Source organism: Carassius carassius, chromosome 34 (genome assembly GCF_963082965.1).
Source record: "Carassius carassius chromosome 34, fCarCar2.1, whole genome shotgun sequence".
Taxonomy (NCBI): domain Eukaryota; kingdom Metazoa; phylum Chordata; class Actinopteri; order Cypriniformes; family Cyprinidae; genus Carassius; species Carassius carassius.
Genome location: NC_081788.1, coordinates 26,528,889 through 26,550,526, shown reverse-complemented (window position 1 = coordinate 26,550,526; position 21,638 = coordinate 26,528,889). Strand labels below are relative to the sequence as shown.

At 34.8% G+C, this 21,638-nt stretch overlaps 1 protein-coding gene across 4 annotated transcripts in view; it reads left to right on the top strand.

Annotated features, from left to right (window-relative positions):
* fgd1 (FYVE, RhoGEF and PH domain containing 1) overlaps nt 1-21,164 on the top strand; it is a 45,475-nt gene extending 24,311 nt beyond the window's left edge. For 2 of the 4 annotated variants that reach the window (XM_059523289.1, XM_059523291.1), the window contains exons 2-17: nt 3,536-3,748; nt 4,648-4,834; nt 5,525-6,194; nt 6,870-7,108; nt 8,701-8,857; nt 12,066-12,204; nt 12,382-12,440; nt 13,326-13,472; nt 13,573-13,665; nt 13,756-13,835; nt 14,032-14,062; nt 14,157-14,258; nt 15,159-15,287; nt 15,370-15,528; nt 15,622-15,768; nt 16,776-21,164. In XM_059523289.1, the coding sequence (XP_059379272.1) occupies nt 3,536-3,748; nt 4,648-4,834; nt 5,525-6,194; nt 6,870-7,108; nt 8,701-8,857; nt 12,066-12,204; nt 12,382-12,440; nt 13,326-13,472; nt 13,573-13,665; nt 13,756-13,835; nt 14,032-14,062; nt 14,157-14,258; nt 15,159-15,287; nt 15,370-15,528; nt 15,622-15,768; nt 16,776-17,045 (2,822 nt within the window). In that variant the 3' untranslated portion in view covers nt 17,046-21,164. The remainder of the gene's footprint in view (nt 1-3,535; nt 3,749-4,647; nt 4,835-5,524; nt 6,195-6,869; nt 7,109-8,700; nt 8,858-12,065; nt 12,205-12,381; nt 12,441-13,325; nt 13,473-13,572; nt 13,666-13,755; nt 13,836-14,031; nt 14,063-14,156; nt 14,259-15,158; nt 15,288-15,369; nt 15,529-15,621; nt 15,769-16,775) is intronic. The other 2 variants (XM_059523290.1, XM_059523292.1) reach the window with 1 other exon arrangement.
* The last annotated feature ends 474 nt before the right edge of the window (nt 21,165-21,638 follow it).

Genomic DNA, 21,638 nt, shown 5'->3' with positions numbered 1-21,638 from the left:
TGTATTGCTCTCTATAACATCAGAAACATAATGTAATTGATATCATTGGATTGACTACTTTATCAAAAAGCTAATATAGGGTTATTAATTGTAAAAAATCAACATCCTCTTGTCAAAATACATTGCTAATGATATGAGAAGCCTGATCTTGATGTTTATGGGATTGGTTACATGATTGTAATATATGGTTCTGCAATAGTTCAGCAAAAGTGCCGTAACTTCTCTTTTTTATATGGATTAGAAGTGACACGGGGGTGAAGACAGAACTGGAGGTGAAGTATTCCTTTAATAAACTGCTGCCAAAGCATGTCAAGGATTAATCTTAAATCTCTGAATTGAAGAGCAGTAGCACATATTTTTACTCCGGTATGTGTCTCTGCTTTATCTTCATGGTCCTAAAAGCCCCTGTCTTCACTTTCTGCCTTCAGGAGAAATGGAGCATGAGAATATCAGTCAGTCAGAAGTAAACTTCTCAGAAGAGAAGGCGCCTGTATGAAGCGTATTTCAGCAGTGCTTTATTTATGATTAGATTAGATTAGATTCAACTTTATTGTCATTGCACATGTAAGGTACAAGTACAATGATGGCTTTCAGTTTGTAGAATGAGCATGCAATGCCAGTATTCATTCAAATGCACGCTTTTGGCCATACAGGAAGAATTTTCCCGTCTGTTTAGATGTCTTGATGACTTTGTGCCTCGGTTGACTTTAGGCTTTGTGCCTGTAAATGGAAATATTTTTTTTCTGTCTGCTATGGAAAAAGAAGTCTGTTTCACAGACCATGTGAGAAACTAGTTAGGTTCTTTTTGAATAAAAAATTTAACAGTGTGTTTCTGGGTTTATCTCTGTTAATTTCAGTATTCAATTGTTATTTTGGGCAATGAGCTTGTATAATTAGCATTAAGCTAAGCAAAACTAACTATAGTGGCATCATTGCTCATATATGGGTTATGTATCTGAACAAACTGATTACACTAAGTATTACACTTCATGTATGTCAATATGATTTTTTTCTTTTCTAAGCATCTAGACGAACAATTTTCCACTGACAGATAGTAACATTTAAATTTTGCAAGGATGCAATTAAACTATTTAACTAATAATTACAAAAAACTGACAAGTAACATTTAATTAAACATTACATTTTGAAGTAGAAAGACTGAAATATAATTTTCTTATTATAGTAATTGTAGTACTTGAATAATTGCATTTAATAAACTGTAGTACTGTATATATTGTTTTATGATTCAGTTTATTTTTGTAATTTGAAATAAATATGAACTGAAAAAAAAAAGTTTTAATTTAATTCCAGCTAATTGCAACATTTCTCATTTTCACATACAACTTGATGTACTGAAATAACTAAAAGTAAAAAAAATGAGAAAGAATATATAGACATTTTAAAAATCGAATAAAAATTACAAAAACAATTATTACAATTTCTAAACTTTAACAAAATTAAAAAATTAATTCTAAATAAGAAAAAAAAAAACTTATAAGTATCTAAATTATATATATAACTGCCACCCAGAATACATATCGACTATAAAACACAGTGTCACAATCACCATCCCAGCTGGAGTGCTCAGGGTGAGCTAACATTAGCATTGTTAGCTCACCCTGTATACTCTCTGTCTGCATTGTTTTTTAATAGTCTCTTTTCTGATTCTCCTGTGTCTTGAGTCCTAGTTTTGTTTCTCTGCCTGTTCGGATCACCCGTTGCCTGCGTTTTTGCCCTGTTGCTATTGTTTGGACTGATTGCCTGTGTTATGACCTTAACCTGTTTTTGACTTTGTGGATTACCCCTTTAATAAATACCTCAACCTTCGTGTACCTGTGCTGCTTCATGACACATAGTATAATCCTGCTATTTGTAATAACAGAAAAAAGGCTTAATTTTAAAGGTTAATTAGAAAAACATTATATTGTGTTTTGGATGGGCCTGTTCTTTTGATACATATTTAATACATCAAACTTAAACAGGCTTGTAGGTCACAGCACACATCCCTTTCCCTTACAGGAACTCCAGAGCACATGGGAAAAACAACATGTGCTGCGAATCCAAATCTGCGGCTAGGATAACTCTGGTTTTCTCCCTCTCTAGTCTTTCTTCACCTTTAAGTAATTTTGGTGGAGCATATGGAAGTCATTTCAGACCCCTGCCTTCACTAGCTGGTATGAGTATCACCATATGGAACCAATTAACTCTTTGTAGGGGGACGGACAAGCTTTTTTTAAAATGGCAACATCATCTAGACGGCGGGTCTGCTGACCATCTGACCCGACTGTACCACTTTAAGAAATTCCTACAAGATTTTTTCCTGTCCTTGCTCATTGTGATATTAAATCCCTTCAAATCGTACTTTCATGTGCAATGTTTGTAGCCTGTGAATTTTATGTCACTAGATCCGAACTTATGACGTGTTACAATGATCGAGCTGAGCAGGCAAATATACACAGACTGGCACTTTAACACACTGACCTACTTAACACACGATGGCCCAACACGGGCACAGAGCACTCAACCGCTCTCCCTATTTACCCAGAAGTCTCTCTACACAGTTTGATGTCATGTTCACATTGTGTCAGCACAAACGAAGTGTGTAATTGAAGCCCAAGACTAATGTGAAGTATATATACTTGGACTTATCACTGGATCTGGACTCGCAATTTGTTGAGCCAGAGGTGATTTGTGTGAAAACGTTTTGTACATTTATGATCTCTGGCATTCAAACATATTCCTCAGTCAAACTGAAATCCATTACGCCCAGCCGGCTCCATTAAATTAGACTGAATTAAATTTGCCCAACGTTTTCTTCTCTGTTGTTGATACTTAAAGTGTTTGCTGTCTGAGATTATCATGCTTGCAATGATGAAACAGTTTTTACTTTTTAAATGACAGTGGGTTGAATTTTTGCATTGCAAAATCCAGTCTTGGTGAGCAATTAGAGACTTCTTTTAAAAACATTAAAACGTACTGACCTCAAACTTTCAAACAACATGGATCATTATGGCACTTAATATTAATCAGTCTGTCTCTCTGTAAAACTGAAAATAAGCACATCAGGTTTTTGTTTCTTATATATTTTTTTCTCATGGTTGTAGTGGCTTCATTCCCATGTTGTACTGGAGAAAAACTTTCATTATCCTACAAAATCTTCTGATGTTAAAAGTTGTTAGGAAATGCAGGAATTGTGACTGTTTTGGTCGATCGTTTGCAATGACTCACATTGCTTACAAGTAACTGTTTCATTTTCTTGCCAAAGCCAATTTTATTCACATTTATGACCCTGATGGGAACACACTGTATTGTGTACATGCTGCTGTTAAATCACAAAGCTCTGGCTATGAAAGAGAGAGTGGTGTATTTCAAAATTTAAAAACAAGTCTCATTTTGGCCAAAACCAACTCAAATGGAGCCAATAACAAGTTATTGGCTGTAACTGATAAAGAACATCAGCCATGGTTTCTTCCCTTTATTCAGATTCCCTTTACTCTCCAAATCAATGTGAGTCTGCACTCTCTCTTTCTGTCAGGCCCATCATCCACCAGTCCACAGCTGCTAACCAAGAGTCTGTCCCTTGAGCCAGGCCCCTGCCTCGGAGCCCATGAGACCCCACAGCGCCTCTGCTCTGACCCTGGACCCCTGGAAACACAGCACTGCAATGGCACAAGTGAGGACGGACCTCAGGACGTCCCGCCTCCACCCACTAAAACACGCCCACCTTTACCTGGGCCAAAGCCTCAAGGTACATTTAAAGGGATAGCTCAACCACAAATTAAACTTCTATCATCATTTACTCACCAATATGACACAAAATTAAATATTTTGAAGAATGTCCAAGCTTTTTGTTTCTATACAATTCACAAAAACCGTGAACAAGCTCTAAAAATTACAAAAAGGCAACTTTTATGCCATATTTCAAGTCTTCTGAAGCTGTTAAATAGCTTTGTTTGAGGAATGGCTGTAAATTTGTTGTTGACTTAAATAAGTACATATGCCTGCTTGTGGTTGGCAAGATTTTGTAATATTTTTGCTAAGTGTCTTATGTTCACCAAGCATTTGCTTGATCAAAAATACAGTACAAACGATCAAAAGTACAGTACAAACACTGAAATATTATTACTTGAAATTATTATTTGAAATAACAGTTTTTATTTTAATATATTTCAAATGCAATTTATTCTTGTGATGCAAAGCTGAATTGTCAGCATCATTACTCCTTCAGTGTTATATTATCCTTCTGATAAGTTTTTTTTTTTTGAAAATCTATTTTTGGTAACTGTGTAAAAGTCTTTACTGTTTATTAAATTAATAAAATTATTAATTTAAGTTCATAGCAAAAAGTAAAAAAAATAATCTTTTGAATGGTAGTCTATGTTCATATTTAAATATACGCAAACCTTGAAATGAAATTGACATCAACATTATTTTTATGTTTACTGAATTCTCTTTGACCTCATGGATCATTTAAAATATTATATATATATATATATATATATATATATATATATATATATATATATATATGTACTTGTTATTCTACCCTGTTGTTCCAATTTAATATCGGTGTGTGTCTATCATGCGGTCATGTGATTGTGCACCAGTCTCACTGTATTGATTGAGGATTGATTTTGTCTCGTTCAGTGCCCCCGAAACCCCCTCATCTACAGCAGCAGAGTGCTCGAAGGCCACGCCCCCCGGATAAACCACTCCCACCTCCACCCTCCCGCCCACTCCCCGCCGACCCCCGCCAATCACACGCCACCTTACCGAGAGCAGAGGGAAGCTCCTCCCCGACTTGTGTCCTCTCGCTCATTGAGAAGTTTGAGAGGTGAGAGATCACCGTCAGTCAAACGCTTGTCACTGGAGCCGCTTTTTAGATTATTATTCATAACTACTGATCTATTTATTAATCAATATATTTGACTGAATGTTTTTTACATGTTTTTCTAGTAAAATATATTAAAAAAATCCTCAAAACAGTATGTACTTGAGAAGCAGATTTTTTTTTTTTTGAAATTTTTCTAGAGTTTCTTTTTTTAAGCGTAAATCTTACTAAATTAAGCTTTTCATTTACTTTGGCTTTAAATTTAAGGTAAAGCAATATGTACTTGAGAAGAATTGCATAAGACATTAAGACTTTTTTAAAGAAAGTGCCTATTTTTTAAACAAATTATTTAAACAAAATATATTTTTTATTTATTTAGTAAAGTATTGCTTGGGAAGAAGAATTGTAAAGAAGTGAAAACAAATGTTAATATATTTTTTTTAGCAGATTTGTTTCTAAAGTTAATATTTGTCTTAAGGATATTGATAGTCGAAGTCAATTTTTATTTTATTTTATTGTATTATATATATATTTTTTATTTAATTGAATGTATTATTTCGTTTTTATTTTATTATTTTAATACAGTGCTCACAATGTGATCTATTTTAAATATTTCTATAGACATATTTAGACATGTTTGCCATATGCAATGTGAATAAAGGTTTTTTTTTTAATCTCTCTTTTTTTTTTTAGGGAGCAGATCATCGTGGTGCCAGATATCTCCGGGGGAGTGATGTGCACCCCACGGGTCCCCGAACAGCAGGCCGCTTCTGGGCCTTTTAGCCCTCCACCCTCGGAGTTCATCCTGCCCTGCACGTCCCTTCAGGAACCACTAGGAGCGCCGCTGGCTGAGGATGAGGTCGAGAAAGAAGAAAAGGAGGAGGAAGAAGAGGTGGACGAAACCGAGGAGGATGACAGCGAACTCGGGGCTTCCTGCTCAGAAAAGCGTCTCTCTATGGAATCAGGCTATGGTGCCTCTGATAAACTGCTGGACACTATGGAAACGAGGGACCTTACAGCCAACCAATCAGAAATCCCCTCGGAATGCTTGTCCCTCCCTCCGTCACAGATGGATGGGAAGCTGGCCAATAGAGACAGTGGTATTGACAGCATCAGCTCGCCCTCACACAGCGAGGAGCTCTGCTTTGTTGGGGACGAGAGGGAGATTTGCCCCTGCAGCCCAGGGCCCGGGCTTCCTTGCAGCTATGCCGAGGGGCCCGAAGGAGATGGGGCCAGTGGTGTGGAGGGCGGCAGAGACTCAGAGGGAGACAGTGATATGGAGGAGGGCAGCGGGGACGAGAGTGAGATGAACCCCATGGCCCTACAACCTCTGCCTAAAGCTGAACGACAAGACTCCACTGAGGTGAGAAGTGTGTTTTCTTCAGACACTCTACCTGTTTACCTACACTTTATTCAGAAGGTGGGAAAATTATGAAATAATTTAATCATGAATTGATCTTACTTTTAAATACCTTGGTATTACCAAAGACTTATTCACATATTGTAAATACAGCTTGCTTAATTCTAAAGGATAAATTACAAATTTGCTACAAGAAACCCTGATTAAAATACATATTTTAATATGTGAATTCACACACACATTATATTATTAAATATATGTCTATATTTTGCTTTTATTTTAATTTAATTGATTTAATTTAATTAATTGATTTATTTTCTTTTTCATTTCATTTTTATGAATAATAAAAATTATAATGCATAATAAAATACAATTTATAATGGTTTATATTATTAAATAAATATATATTAAAATATAAAAGTAAACAATATAAATAAGCTTTTTTTTAAATCACTAAATGTTTAATTTATTAAGATCAGTTTATCATGCTTCTAAAGTATTAAATAAATTCATTAATATAACTTTATTACATTTGAATGTTTTTTTAAATGTTCTTACTATTAGAAGTAAATCTTGACAAAAGCTAAACTTCAGAATGAGTCTTATACTGTGCACTTCAGCTTCTTGTGACAGGTGTGTTCAAACTCATTATTCAGCCATCATTTTCTGGTTTTGCAGCTGTCAGTCCAGCAGCGGGTGTTTAACATTGCTAATGAGCTGCTGCATACGGAGAAGGCTTACGTGTCCAGACTGCACCTCCTGGACCAGGTGTTCTGCGCCCAGCTGATGGAGGAGGCCCGAGCTCGCAGCTCCTTCCCCTGTGAGGTGGTCATGGGCATCTTCTCCAACATCTGCTCCATCTACTGCTTCCACCAGCAGTTCCTGCTGCCCGCGCTGGAGAAACGCATGGAGGAATGGTGAGAAAGAAAGAAAGAAAGAAAGAAAGGGACTGTGAGAGTGATTTTATTATGGTAAAATGTTAATGTTTCTAATGTTCTATTTTCTCTCTGTATTTTCTCTTCTACCTTTCTCTGTCCAGCTCTTTGGTTCCACTTGTGGCGTTGAAAGTGCTTTATAAATAAAGTAGAGTTGAGAGTTGAGTTGAGTACTAATCTTGCTGTCAAGTCAAATTTATGTATATAGCACTTTTCACAATCCACATTGTTTGAAAGCAGCTTTACAGAAAATCATGATGTTAATGTTTATACCTCAATGTCTTCATGCCTTAGTCACCTTTAGCAGATTAGAGCTGGGATAATACACTGCTGTGATGATACAAGCTATCAAGCAGCTGAGTTATACTATATGTGACCCTGGAGCACAAAAGCATGCATAAGTCTCTGGGGTATATTTGTAGCAGTAGCCTAAAAAACATTGTATGGGTCAAAATTATAGATTTTTCTTTTATGCCAAAAATCATTAGGATATTAAGTAAAGATCAAGTTCCAAGAAGATTATTTGTAAATTTCCTACTGTAAATATATCAAAACATATTTTTTCATTAATAATATGCATTGCTAAGAACTTCATTTAGACAACTTTAAAGGTGATTTTCCTCAGTATTTAGATTTTTTGGCACCTTCAGATTCCAGATATTCAAATAAATGTATCTTGGCTACAATACAAAGCTTATTTATTTAGCTTTCAGATGGTATATAAATCTCAATTTTAAGAAATTGAGCCATATGACTGGTTTTGTGTTTCAGGGTCACATATAGTCTGTAGTAGTATTAAAAAAAAGATTCTTACATAATATTTTGGTCTTATGTTCCACTACAAATACAAGACAGGTTTACTTAAAAAGCAAAATCATTTAAGATATTAAGTCTTATTTTCTGGACGATATCTGCTAGTGGGTTAAGAAAAATAAACTTCATTCAGAGGGAAACCAGATTATTTTTCCTACCCATCTGGAAGATATTTTTTTTTTATTCTTTAAGCAAAAGCTCACTTCATTTTTGATTAACTTTTCAAAAAAACAAGACTCAGACTTATTCTACACACCTCAATATCTGAAGAAATTTTGTTTCTCAAGTAAATGTATTTTTGTACTGGAAAACAAGACAAAAATATTGACAGCAGTGTATACTGTATACACTATGTATACGTGAATAAACTTGGACATATTTATATATATATTAACTTTATATAAAGAGCTAGTTACATAAAAATATGTTCATGTTAATTATTAATAACCCCATTGAAAAATATTTGATGTTATTTTAAATAGTAGAGTTGGAACATAACAGAAAATTATAGAGTATTAAATTGAAGTGTTGTTAAAGGCTTTGACTATTTAACAAGGTTTATTTATTTTATTGTTTTACAGTGGCTCATGTAATCAGATTTTAGAGATTTACATCAATTTTCTTTTGGACATAACTAGAAAAGTTTCAATGGAGTTTGATTTCAGAGGACATATGCAACACATGTTTTTCCATAAAACAGTCCAGTTTTGGAAAGGGAAGGGTTTGGAAGGGAAGACCTTGACTTCCGCCTCTCTCCTCAGGGATCTGAACCCCCGCATCGGGGACATCCTGCAGAAACTGGCGCCTTTCCTGAAGATGTACGGCGAGTATGTGAAAAATTTTGACCGGGCCATGGAGCTGGTGAACACCTGGATGCAGCGCTCCTCTCAGTTCAAAACCATCATTCACAATATCCAGGTACCAGACTGGGATCTAAACACTTTGTGCTAAACTAAAGATGCTTTGTAATAAGACATTTTTTTTGTATCATGCATAAATATTTTGCGATGATACAAGCAATCAGTTGATGTATGCTATACAGTATGTAGCAGTAGTAAAGAAATTATTCTTACTTAGTATTTGTGTCTCATTCTCCTAGACATTCTGAAATCAACATACTGTACATTTAATTGAGAAGAAAAATGACTTATGTCTTGGTTTCAGATAAATGTATAAAGCTTATGCTTAAAATAAGAAAATATCTGTCAGTGGGGTCAGAAAAAATTTAATTAAAACTTAAAACACAGTACTTTTTTTTCCTACCTCACTGACCGATATATTTTCTTGCTTTTAAGCATAACTCACTTCATTAGATTAATTTTTTCAGAAAACAAGTCTAAATAAACATTTGTATCATACATAAATATTGGATGATATACAGTACTATTTTTCAGAGGTTTGGGATCAGTATGATTCTTGTTAAAAGTAATTATTATTTTACATCATAACTGCATATTGTATTATAAAATATTCATGAGGTAAAGAGAATACAGTAATAATTAAAATAATGGTGACCTTAAGTCTCTCATATATTTATATATGCACAAAACATACACTGCAATTCAGAAGTTATATTTTTTTATAATTTTAATTCAGCAAGAATGCATTTAATTGATCAAAAGTAAAAGTAAAGATGTTTATAATCTTCAAATAAATGCTGTTCTTTTAAACTTTCTAAGTAAAGTAGATGACAGTGTCCACAAAAACAGTTTTCAACATTGATTATAATAATAAATGTTTTTGAGCAGGAAATCAGCAATCATGTGACACTGAAGACTAATTTATTAAAATTTCACAATATTGCTATTTCTACTGTGTTTTTCATCAAGTAAATGCAGACTTGGGCAATATAAGAGCAAACATTGAACTAAATTGTATAAACATTAAACCATTTCTCTTGATTGCATCCAAACTTTTATATATTTTTTTAAATGACTAATCTAATCGCAGTGCATTCTGCTATTTCCTTATCTGGGAAGGATGCAAACAATGCTGCATTTGATTTAAGGCTAAAATAAGGTATCTTAACGTGGGCTTTTTGTAATTAACTTTGTATCTAGTATGCTTGCAGCTCAGTAGAGTTTAAAACAGAGCGCTGAAGACATTTCAAGTATAGAAATATGAACTGACAGTAGGAGTTGCAATAAAATTTCTCTTTAAAATTCAAATTGTGATAATGTCAAGGCATAAATCGTTTTCTATTAACATGAAGTGGAAGTCGGATGTGGTAAGTGCTGTTGAGCATCACACTCTCAGCTGAAATGTGTGAATATGAGAAAGTCTTCCCAACTCCCTCACTCTTATAACGAGTGTTAATTGCACACAGCATTGCATAATTCACACCCGTGGACTGAGTGAACGGAGCGTGTGTTAGTCATACAATAATCTTTTTCACCAGGTGCACTCCAACAAATTCACCTTCACAGTCTGAGACAAGAGCGTTCATGTTAAAAATAAGGTGAGCGCTCCCACAGTTCAGCCACAATAGAGTGCGTCAGATGAAACAGAGAGTCGCTGTGGGTGCGGGACTGTTTTTGGGGAGTTGTAGGTTATGATGAATACTAATGGCGCAACAATCAGGCCTGGTGCTGCACTTCAAACGTCTCTGGTTGCCACTGTGTGGAGAATATTAAGAGGGGTCAACGCCCAGCGCCTGAGATCACAGCACTGCTGGAAGGAGATCAGGCATGTCACGCACCGGTTACACTACCAATGAATCATCTGGATTGGGCTCGCCCGTGTTTTGGGAGTTAGCGTTATTGTTAAAGACAGCATGAAAGAGCATTCATTCACTTTTGCAACATGATGTATTTCACAGTGAAACTAAACATTTAGTGAAAAATAAAGTAGGCAGAGACTTGATTTCTTCCAGCAGGATTTGATTGCATTGGGAAAAGTAAAATATTTAAAACTATTGCTCAGGAATTTGAGCAAACCTATAATTTTAAATATTACTCTAAATTAAAGTTTGGAAAAAACATGCCTAGGGAGCAAAGTATAGAGACTTGAGGATGTATTTTAATAATATACTTAGTTAAAATATAAATATTATATATTCTAAAATTCTAAAGTTTACATATGCTTGATTCTTAATACTGTGTTGTTACAGCAGTTTTTTGTGTGTGTGTGTGTGTGTGTGTGTGCGATAGTTTTTTTACAAATCCCTGAACAGTTAAACTGCCCACTGTTCTTCAGAAAAATCCTTCAGGTCCCACAAATTCTTTGATTTTCCAGCATCTTTTGCATATTTGACCCCTTTCCAACAATGACTGCATGATTTTGAGATCCATCTTTTTTTTTACTGAGGTGCGTGTCTGAAAAGTCTCCCATTTGATAAATAAATGAACGCAATTCTTGTCAAGAAAAAAAAAGAGTTGGAAGCTGCAGTTGTGAGTGGGTTGGCTCTAGCTCCACCTCTGCATTAATTGCGTAAAATATTTTTAACGAATTTACCTGAAATAAAAAATCGCATGCATTAACACACACAAACATATATATATATATATATATATATATATATATATATATTAGTGCTGTCAAATGATTAATCGCGATTAATGGCATCCAAAATAAACATTTCGTTTACTCAATATATGTGTGTACTGTGTATATTTATTATATATATATATAAATACAAACACATGCATGTATATATATTTAAGAAAAATATGTCATATTTATACATTATATTTATATATAACATAAATTATATGAATATAAATTTGAACATGTTTATAAAACATGTATATATTTGAACATGTATATAAAATATTTACTATATGTGTATGTCTTTATATATACATAATAAATATACACAGTACACACATATATTGAGTAAACGAAACGTTTATTTTGGATGCCATTAATCGTGATTAATCATTTGACAGCTCTAATATATATATTTATTTTTATTATAGTATAAAACTTAACGTATAATATATAATGTATGTATATATTTAATGACAGCATTTACATATAATAATTATGTGCACAGATAACTAATGGACTTTATCTTCATGTTGTCTTTAAGGTGTCTGTCTTTGCAGATATTCTTGATGGGTTTGTGAAAATAGATTGGTGCGTGGTTTATTTTTGCTCATTGCATGATTTTGTGTGTGTTTTGCAGAAAGAGGAGATGTGTGGGAATCTTACCCTACAGCACCACATGTTGGAGCCAGTGCAGAGGATCCCTCGCTACGAGCTCCTGCTCAAAGACTATCTTCACCGCCTCCCAGAGGACGCGGACGACTTCAAAGATGCTCAGAGTGAGTGCAGAGCAGTGGAGCGCTCAAATGGGCCTTATCTCCTCCACTGACCGCAGCGGCCCACTTTCTGTTTCATTGGTACATGTGCCTGGAAATATTGCATTGAAAAGATTCATGCAAGGTTAACAGGCCAAGATAAAAGGTGAAATGGAAAAATGAGTCCTTTATCCTTTACAGAATCTCTGGAGCTGATCGCCACAGCGGCAGAACATTCAAACGCTGCCATCAGGAAAATGGTGAGTGCCGCTTCAGACGAACCACACACACTCCGTCTGGGGTGAAAAGCAACACCGCTACTTAACATCCCTTTGTAATTAAACTTGTTTGCCTCTTTAATGTGAGGTCTGTTTTGAAAGTCTCTCATTTGAATCTGTTAATTGCTTATGTTTTTATTTTCGACATTTTGAGACATGAGACGCCTCCCTCCAAATAGACCTGACCTTAAACAGACAACGTCAAATCTAAGGTTTTTATCATCACTGAAAACAAGCTCATAACCATGCCATAACAAAGTCTAATTCTAATTTTGATTTGAATATAGCAAGAATATATTCAGTTTGATTATAGCAAGTAATATTTTATTTTAAAATATGCACATTTACTCTTATTCGTATGCTTAATATTTCAAATGCACAAAACGTTTCTTGGCTTGTAACATTCAGTTATGAATTGCATGAATCATGTGCTGTAAATGATTTCAGAAAGCTAGTAGTTTTGCATCACTGGATATATGTAATACAATATGATATATATTGATTGTAATACTTGAATGTGATATATACTTTAGTGATATGTATAATACATCATGTGTTTGAAAATATATTTCAAGTAGGTTTTTTTTTAGATTATTTTTACTTGTATTTATATTAACATGTGTGTGTGTATATATATATATATATATATATATATATATATATATATAGTTTTTTTCATAAACAGCATTCACAGGGCAGTCTTTTTTATTTTTCTATTGTAAAAGTATATATTAAAATATTTTTTATAAATAACATATATATATATATATATATATATATATATGAATATAATATGAGCAAATATTGGTGGGGAAAGTTGCCCATTACTTGATGTTTGTACAAATGTGTGAATGTTTTGTCCCTCAGGAGCGCATGAGAAAGCTGTTGAAAGTGTACGAGTTGCTCGGTGGAGAAGAGGACATTGTTAACCCAACTAATGAGCTCATCAAAGAGGGACACATCCTGAAACTATCAGCCAAAAACGGGACATCACAGGATAGATACCTCATTCTGGTAAGTCAAAGACAAACATTAATGACATAAATCAGCTTTTTTTCTTAGTAAAAATGTTGGTAGATCATGCATGTTTAACTTTGTTCGTCTCTCTCTGAAGTTCAATGACAGGTTGTTGTACTGTGTCCCCAAACTGAGGCTGATAGGACAGAAGTTTGGAGTGCGAGCGCGGATTGATGTAGACGGGATGGAGGTTCAGCGTGTTTTTATCTTGTTTACAGCATAATGTTCAAAATAAATCTGCTGTTATCAAATGGCTGATTCACTCTGCGTTGCTTCCCAGCTGAAGGAGACCAGCAGCATGAACGTACCACGAACATTTCTGGTTTCCGGAAAACAGCGTTCACTGGAACTGCAAGCAAGGTACGGCTGAGGAAATGTGCTTCTTCTGCTTTTAAAATCAGATCTGGGGTTGATTGAAAACCACAGAAATGTTGTCTGAGCTTTTGGGCATTAGAAGAAAATACCCAAGATAAGCATATCATCCACTGGAAAACAAGAGTAGTATGTGCGGCTTTTGGCATTTTTCATATGTTTGCTTTTTTTTTCTTTTCAACAGGACAGAAGAGGAGAAGAGAGATTGGATTCAGGTAAGCTTTTCTTCATCACATCACAGGTTCTCATATCCCTCGACTGTAACACTCCTGCTTACATTATTAACAAATGTTGTTCACTTTCTCACAGGCGATCCAGGCCACTATACAGAGACATGAACAGACGCTGGAGACCTTCCGGATGCACAACTGCTCGTTTCGGGAGGAGGACTTCACTCCTCCAAACTCTCCGGTTAGTTTTTATCTTATCACTCACAGTGTTGTTGACTAAAGCTAAAAGTACAACTATTTAAAAAAAAAAAATGGTTCATTAAAATATAGCTAAAATGAAACTTGAATGAAATGAAATTATTTTTATATTTATATTAGAATTTTTTTGCTTAACTTCAAATAGAAATGTTGCATTGGCGACCCAGGGAAATAAATAATTTAAAGTTGAAAAACTAAAATTACTAAAAGCTAATTCAAAATATTGATAAATACTGTAAATAGTATATAAATCATACTAAAATAACACTAAAGCCTTATCCAGACCTCATTCGGATTTTAATGGTCAAAATAAAACGTAATCTCTATCCGGAGTAAGTAAATAATATAATTAGTTTAAAAATATAATACATTGAAAAAAAGGTATTTTAATGAAAAAAAAAAATCATTTGTTTATGGTTTCTGAACTCAGGTTGTAAATCATGATCCTAATCAAATAAAAAAAAAGATGCCAACTTAATAGCAAGTATATTATATATACTTTATAATTAAAATATTTACCAGATAATATTGTATGCATATTTAAAGTGATTTCCACAGTATGAATGTTTTTTTGTAGATGAAAATATATAGCATTTATAATTCACAAAGGGATGGCCATATTTGGGCGTCTGAGGCATCAAAATGTTTGAAAACCCCAGATTCATATGAATAAATACATAATATAGAGACCTAAATTATTTGTTTGATGCCACACTTAAAAATGTATGTAATGACATTAATTTACAAAATATCAAACCAAGTGGCATTTAATTTAAATCATACTACTTTTTAAACACTGAAGCAGTGACATTTGAACCCATGTTAATTTTCTGAATATGTTTTGCGGCTGCTGCAGTATTCTCTGACCGCTCTTTGTTTTCAGAATTGCTCAGAGCTTGGAAAGCGAGCGCCCACGCCAATCCGGGAGAAGGAGGTCACGCTGTGCATGAAGTGTCAGGAGCCTTTCAACTCTATTACTAAAAGACGGCATCACTGCAAAGCCTGTGGACATGTATGTTACCCTGTAACTGTTATTTGACTCGACATGCTCCTGATGTAGACGTAGTGGGATGACAAGGGCTTCTTGATTTCAGGTGGTGTGTGGAAAGTGTTCGGAGTTCCGTGCTCGTCTCTTGTACGATAACAACCGAGCCAACCGTGTGTGTATAGACTGCTACACCATGCTAGTGGGAGTGCCACCCTCTCCGGCCGGTCTGAGCAACAGCGCACTGAGACGCCGCTCCATTCTAGAGGTTTGATAGAAGATTTAAACTCTTGACATCTGGCTACCCAAAGCATGAAAACCAGTGGTGGTCTATATTTTTTCTCCCCTTTTATTCCTATAGAAACAGGCCTCGGTGGCAGCTGAGAACAGTGTGTTGTGTAGTTTTCTGCATCATATGGAAAAGGGAAGTGGACGTGGATGGCAGAAGGCCTGGTTTGTCATTCCTGACAATGAACCACTGGTGCTGTACATCTATGGTGCTCCGCAGGTAAGACGATCAAACGAGGCTGCATCAACTAATCCACAGGTTTATACACCACTATTATGAAACTGTGTGTGTTATTGTATATTGTATATGATTTCTTATTTTTTCTGTATTTTTGACAAGAATTTGAACCATCATGACTTTATGCAGAGCTGGCACTATCATCTTTTTGGGGATTCAGAGTTGCTTGATCTGTCCTGGACAAACGGACTAATTTCACTCAACCATTCTGTTAAAACAAACTTTGCCCATTCCATGTGACTTTATAAGAAATGATGCATGATTACAGAATTTGCAAAAGCACAAATATATCCACAACCGTTCAAAAGTTTGGCGTCAGTGTGATTTATTTATTTATTTATTTTTTATTCAGCGAGTAAATTGTTTGAAAATTGATAGTAAAGACATTTATAATGTTACTAAAGATTTCTATTTCAAATAAGCTATTCTTTTGAACAAAAATATGAAGCAGCGAAACACTGATAATAATGAGCAATGTTTCTTGTGTAGCAAATCAGAATATTAGAATGATTTGTGAAGGATCATGTGACACTGAAGACTGGAGTAATGATGTTGAAAATTCAGCGCTGCATCACAGCAATAAATAACATTTTAAAATATATTCAAAAATAAAAGTTATTTTAAATTGTAATAATATTTCACAATATTGCCATTTTTACAGTGTTTTTTAATCTAATAAATGCAGCCTTGGTGAGTAGAAGAGACTTGATAAAACACTGAAAATGTTATCAACCCCCCCCCCCCCCCCCCCAAACCTTTAAACAGTAGTACATATGCTTGTTTGACATCAAAATTAAATTTGGTCTCATAAGGTTGCACTTGCAGGGGATGCATTTGACATGCATGTTACTGCCAGAGTCATGTGATCAAACTGATGTTAACACTAGGTGTAAACAAGGCCTTAGTGTTCATTCCGTGACTAATGCGGTTCACAGTGGTCAGTTAATGATTGACCAGTGAAGCCAACCTTTCTCTCTCCATACGCACAGGATGTCAAAGCCCAGCGTAGTATTCCCCTCATCGGGTTCGAGGTGTCTCTACCTGAATCAAGTGACCGTCTAGAACGACGCAACGCCTTCAAAATGAGCCAGAGTCATTTGACCGTTTACTTCAGTGCCGACTGTGAGGAACTGCAGCGGCGTTGGATGGAGGTCTTATCGAGAGCGGGCAGGGGTGAGGAGCTGCAGTCAAACGGTCCGATATCCGAGGCCCTCGAGGAAGAAGGGGAGGAGCCAGTACCTACGGGAGAAAGCACATGATTGGCTGAAAATATGATATCATTTTGCACACACAAGCTGTACAAATGTGACCACAGTGACAGGATATAATAGACAAACACACACACACACACACACACACACACACACACATATACCTTCTCTCTTACACACATCTTTATTAATTGTCAGTTGTAAATTGCATGAAATATCTACAGGTATTTTTCTCTGTGTATTGCTCATCTTGTGTGAGTGACCAGTGTTTGGAACAATCTGACAAAAGTGTGCACACTTCAAAGATGACTTATCAGAGGACACTTGATTACGTCCATCAACTCTTTCAGCCGCTAGAAGTTCCTTTGTTAAATCGACAGTTTCTGCCAAATCTTGAGGTGTTGTGAAGTGGTTTCTCGACCGAGGTTATGGTTTAGGAAAGGTGAGATGGTTCTACGGTTTGCTGGCTGTGCGTCAACGTTTGGCCTGGTTTCTTGAAATGTTTAGGTGACTTAGAAGAGATTCTACAGTAAAATACCCTAGTTTACATAACCAGAAGCTGTAAGGAATTTTGTTGATTTTAAATCTGCAAAAGTCAGTAGACTATGAATCTTGCCAATATTAATGGCAATAATCTGCTTGGTACCCTGGATTTCTCATTTCGATGACGTTATACATTGGCTATTGCATTTAGTAGTGAATTGTGACAGGACTGGCCACATGAACCGTTGTTCAGCTATGCAAGCCTGTGTACATGTGTGGTAATCAGGAACTGCTGGAATATAGCAGGAATATTTATTAAGCGGGTTTTAACCACTCACAACGACAGAAATATGTGCTTCCTGTTGACTCCATGGTCCTTCAGGTCAGAAAACACCCACAAATTTACTCTGCCACCTAGTGGACGCTCATCACAGAGCGCGCACATTCTAGGAGTGAATGTCAGGGAACATGTCAAGAAACTAAATTAGAAGCTTTTTGCATATAAATAAAGTAAATGAATCTTGATTTAATGACCGTTAAGATTTTTGTTGCACTGTGACATGGTTTACTAGTAAAAATCTCATTACTATAAGTTGAAATAAATTTTATATTATTTAAATTGTAAAATACATATTTATAAAGTGTAGTATTATATGATGTACTGTCTTTAATTTATGCCGGTTTAAAAAAGAAAACTTTGCAGTAATTAGAATCTGTTAAGAACTATTGAGAAAAACATGAAAACAAAACATCTTAACTGTATTTAATATGTCACAATGTAAAAAATAAAAACTTAATGGTGCTTTGGGGGTGAAATGTGTTGAAGCTGGTTTCTGCCATGGGATAAACAATAAGGTAATTGTGACTTATCTCAAAATTCTGAATTTTTTCTTGCAATTCTTAGTTTATATTTCACAGTTCTGGCTTTAACTGATAATTACAATATGTAAATTCAAAATTCTGAGAAAAAGGCAGTCTCACAATTGCAAGAAAAGTCAGATTTATGGGACAAATAAAAAAACATGAATTATGAAATAAAAGATTTGCCATTACATTTTAATTTTTCTTTATTCTATGGCAGAATCAGGCTCTCATACAATGTGACCTGGACATGTTTTTGTGAGATTCACACCTAGTACTATCCCTTTTGTTCAGACTGTACGGAAAAACCATTCAGAGGAGGAAAACATGTGTAATAGGAACGTTTCAATTAAGGGACTTGACAGGGCTGTCCCTACAGGATAAAAGAGATTTTATCCTGTTTTTTGAGTGTGCATCAGTGATTCTGAATGCAGTAGTGTTATGGCATTTGATAAGAATGCAGATAATATGCTGATTTACGGTCATGAGGGTGTGTTTGAATCGGGCTAGTTTTTATCATTGTAAGCTCAATGATATCCCTGCCTTATTTAGAGGGGTTTTTGATAAATGTAGTATATATATAAATAAAAAAAGGTAAAAGTTTTGATGAGGATATCAAACGTTTTCAACCGTGTTGTATTTGTGTATGAAAAGTGCAAAAGATTAAAGGACAAATTCATTTGTAAATATAACTTATTCCTCTGAGCCCAGTTTTGTGGGTTAGGTATTGTCGATGAGCTTCGGTGTTTGATCTCTGTTATGTGCAGTTTTAAATGGACTTCTGAGCATTGTGGTAAATTCCAGGTCAAGAAAAGCTTAAGATAAGACCTCTTTTTTTTATTGATATTCAGTGTTTTAGAAAGAGCTTAATTTTCATTTCCTCTTTTGAATCCAGTTATTTGTCAATGTGAACGCCTGATGACTCACTGAGAACTGCTTTGACTTTTTTGTGTTTGATATTGCTTTAATCTTGCTCTTTGTTGTCAAAGACATCACTCAAGAAAGTGAAGGTGAATCAGTCGGTGTGTTTTCCCAGTCCACCAGCCTCCAGCCTGTCTGTGTTTTCCTTCCTCAGAGGTTTTTGGACTGTTGATGGCGTGGCTTTGGGACAGGGCTGTGTGTGTTCACTTCCATATGTTTACGACTTGTACCGGTCATTCCCAGATCCTCAGTTGAGCCTGCCAGTCACTCACGCTGACACACACATTCATCTTCCTGCTTCTCTCAGTATTATTGTTCTTGATATCCTGCCTTACTGATATTTTGCAATCTTGTGCTTATCTACACATTGTTTTCCACAATTGCCTTTTGCAATGTGTATAATGTGTACTAGAAATTGAAATGTTTATCACATATTTTTATTTTTTTTTGTTTAATGCTAATATTTATTTTTTATTTTTTTTACTCGAGGTAGTAAACTTTGCAATGAACCAAAAGATGAATACTACCGAAATAAAAAGGAAAAACGCTATTTGTTAACATTTGGGAGAATTTAAGTTATTGTTTCTATGTGCTCTTAAGTATGTTTTAGTCCCCAAATAATTGGAAGGTAATGCATATTTTAATACAGGTAATATTTTGGTTACTATTTTTCATCACTTGGGCCACAAAATTTATTTTTAAACTATTTTTTAAGGGATTTATTTCTCTGAAATCTCACAAAAACTACATTTTTCGAAAAACTGTACACTGTAGTTAATTTTAGTAAGGATATCTGAACAACTGTGCATTTTTATCTGACATTAAGAGTCATATACAGAAACAGAGGTGCTATTTTATTGTTTGATCAAGGGAATAGCTTTGTGTTTATAAATATATGATATAATGGGATCAGGAATTCAGTTTCCCTGCATAATTACATGAACAGGCTATAAAATGAGAGTTTCTAGTCTTTAATGTGGAGGAAGAACACGATGGTACTCTAAAGATTATTCTGTGTGGCAAGAATCATTTGGGAGAAACCATTACATCTCTGTGGTGCAGAACAGAGAATTAAATTACATTGTATATATTGTATATGCTCAGATCTGCATACCAAAAGATTCCATGAACCGCATGGTCTGACGATGATGATGTAATCTGTTCCTACACCTGGATTTTTGACTTGAGTGTTCTGAATCTTGTTCACTTTTATAACCTAGTTCTGTTGCACCAAAACAGTTTGCCATGAGGATGATTACTTTGTTACACTCCAAACATTGAAACCCTATTTGTTATAAACCAGGGTTTGGTCAAGCCGTTTTTTATATGGAATCTAAAGAAAGAAATGTGGAGGCACGGAAAGCTGTTTTGCTCATAGATGTTAATGATTACCTTTCTAGAGATGATCAACCATTTCTTTTCTGCTCTCTGGCATCCTCACAGAATGAGCGCCTCCTGTCTTGTTTCTGTCTTTTTATTTTTGCTGACTCTTCAGGTGATGTAGCCTACGTCTGCAACAAATCAGCAGAGAGGGATTTGTTAAACATTGCCAGACAGCCCTATCTTCTCAAGGACGGTTCACATGTGTTATTGTGCTCAGAAAAACTCTCTCAGACAAACAAGAAATGGCTGTATTACAAGCTTTGATATGTTTGATTCTTCAAGCCCATTAGCCGAACCGTCACAATATATGGCACAAGTATACATGCTATTGTTTTTCCTCAAGAAACCTGGTTTATTGTACACATAATGGGTATTACTGTTATTTTAAGTACTATTAGAATTATTATTGTTAATTAAATTAGTGGCAGGCCACTGGGTACCATTGTATGTTAATATCCCAATGAAATCTGTGCAAGATCATGAAAATGTTTATGAAATAAAGTAATAAAAGAACAAAAAGAGTGTCTCATTCATTTCTTTCAGGCAAATACTGATACAGTAGTTTGTACATTTAAACATCTTACCAGAGCTCATGTATGTTTACATAATATAGTTTGTATATTTATAAATATATATTTTCAAATTGGTTAGTAAAAGGACATGCTTAATTTTCAGAAAATGCTGACCCTATTTACTTCCCAAAATTCTGATTCAGTTTCTACTGTATATAAAATGATAGCATTATCTGTCTTTTATGATATGTTTCCAATTTATACTGTTCATTTTAAAAAGGAGATACATACATTTGTGCTTTAATAGGTCTCACTAAATTTGTGCCTCTTAAGGTTTTTTTTGTTGTATTTTTTTTTATTTGAAGTATATCCTATTTGTGAAATGAACCAATAACACATACCTATGCCTAGGCAATAATAAATAATTAATCTTAAATTAAAAAAATATTTTGTCTATTTTTTTAAAGGCACTGCAAATAAG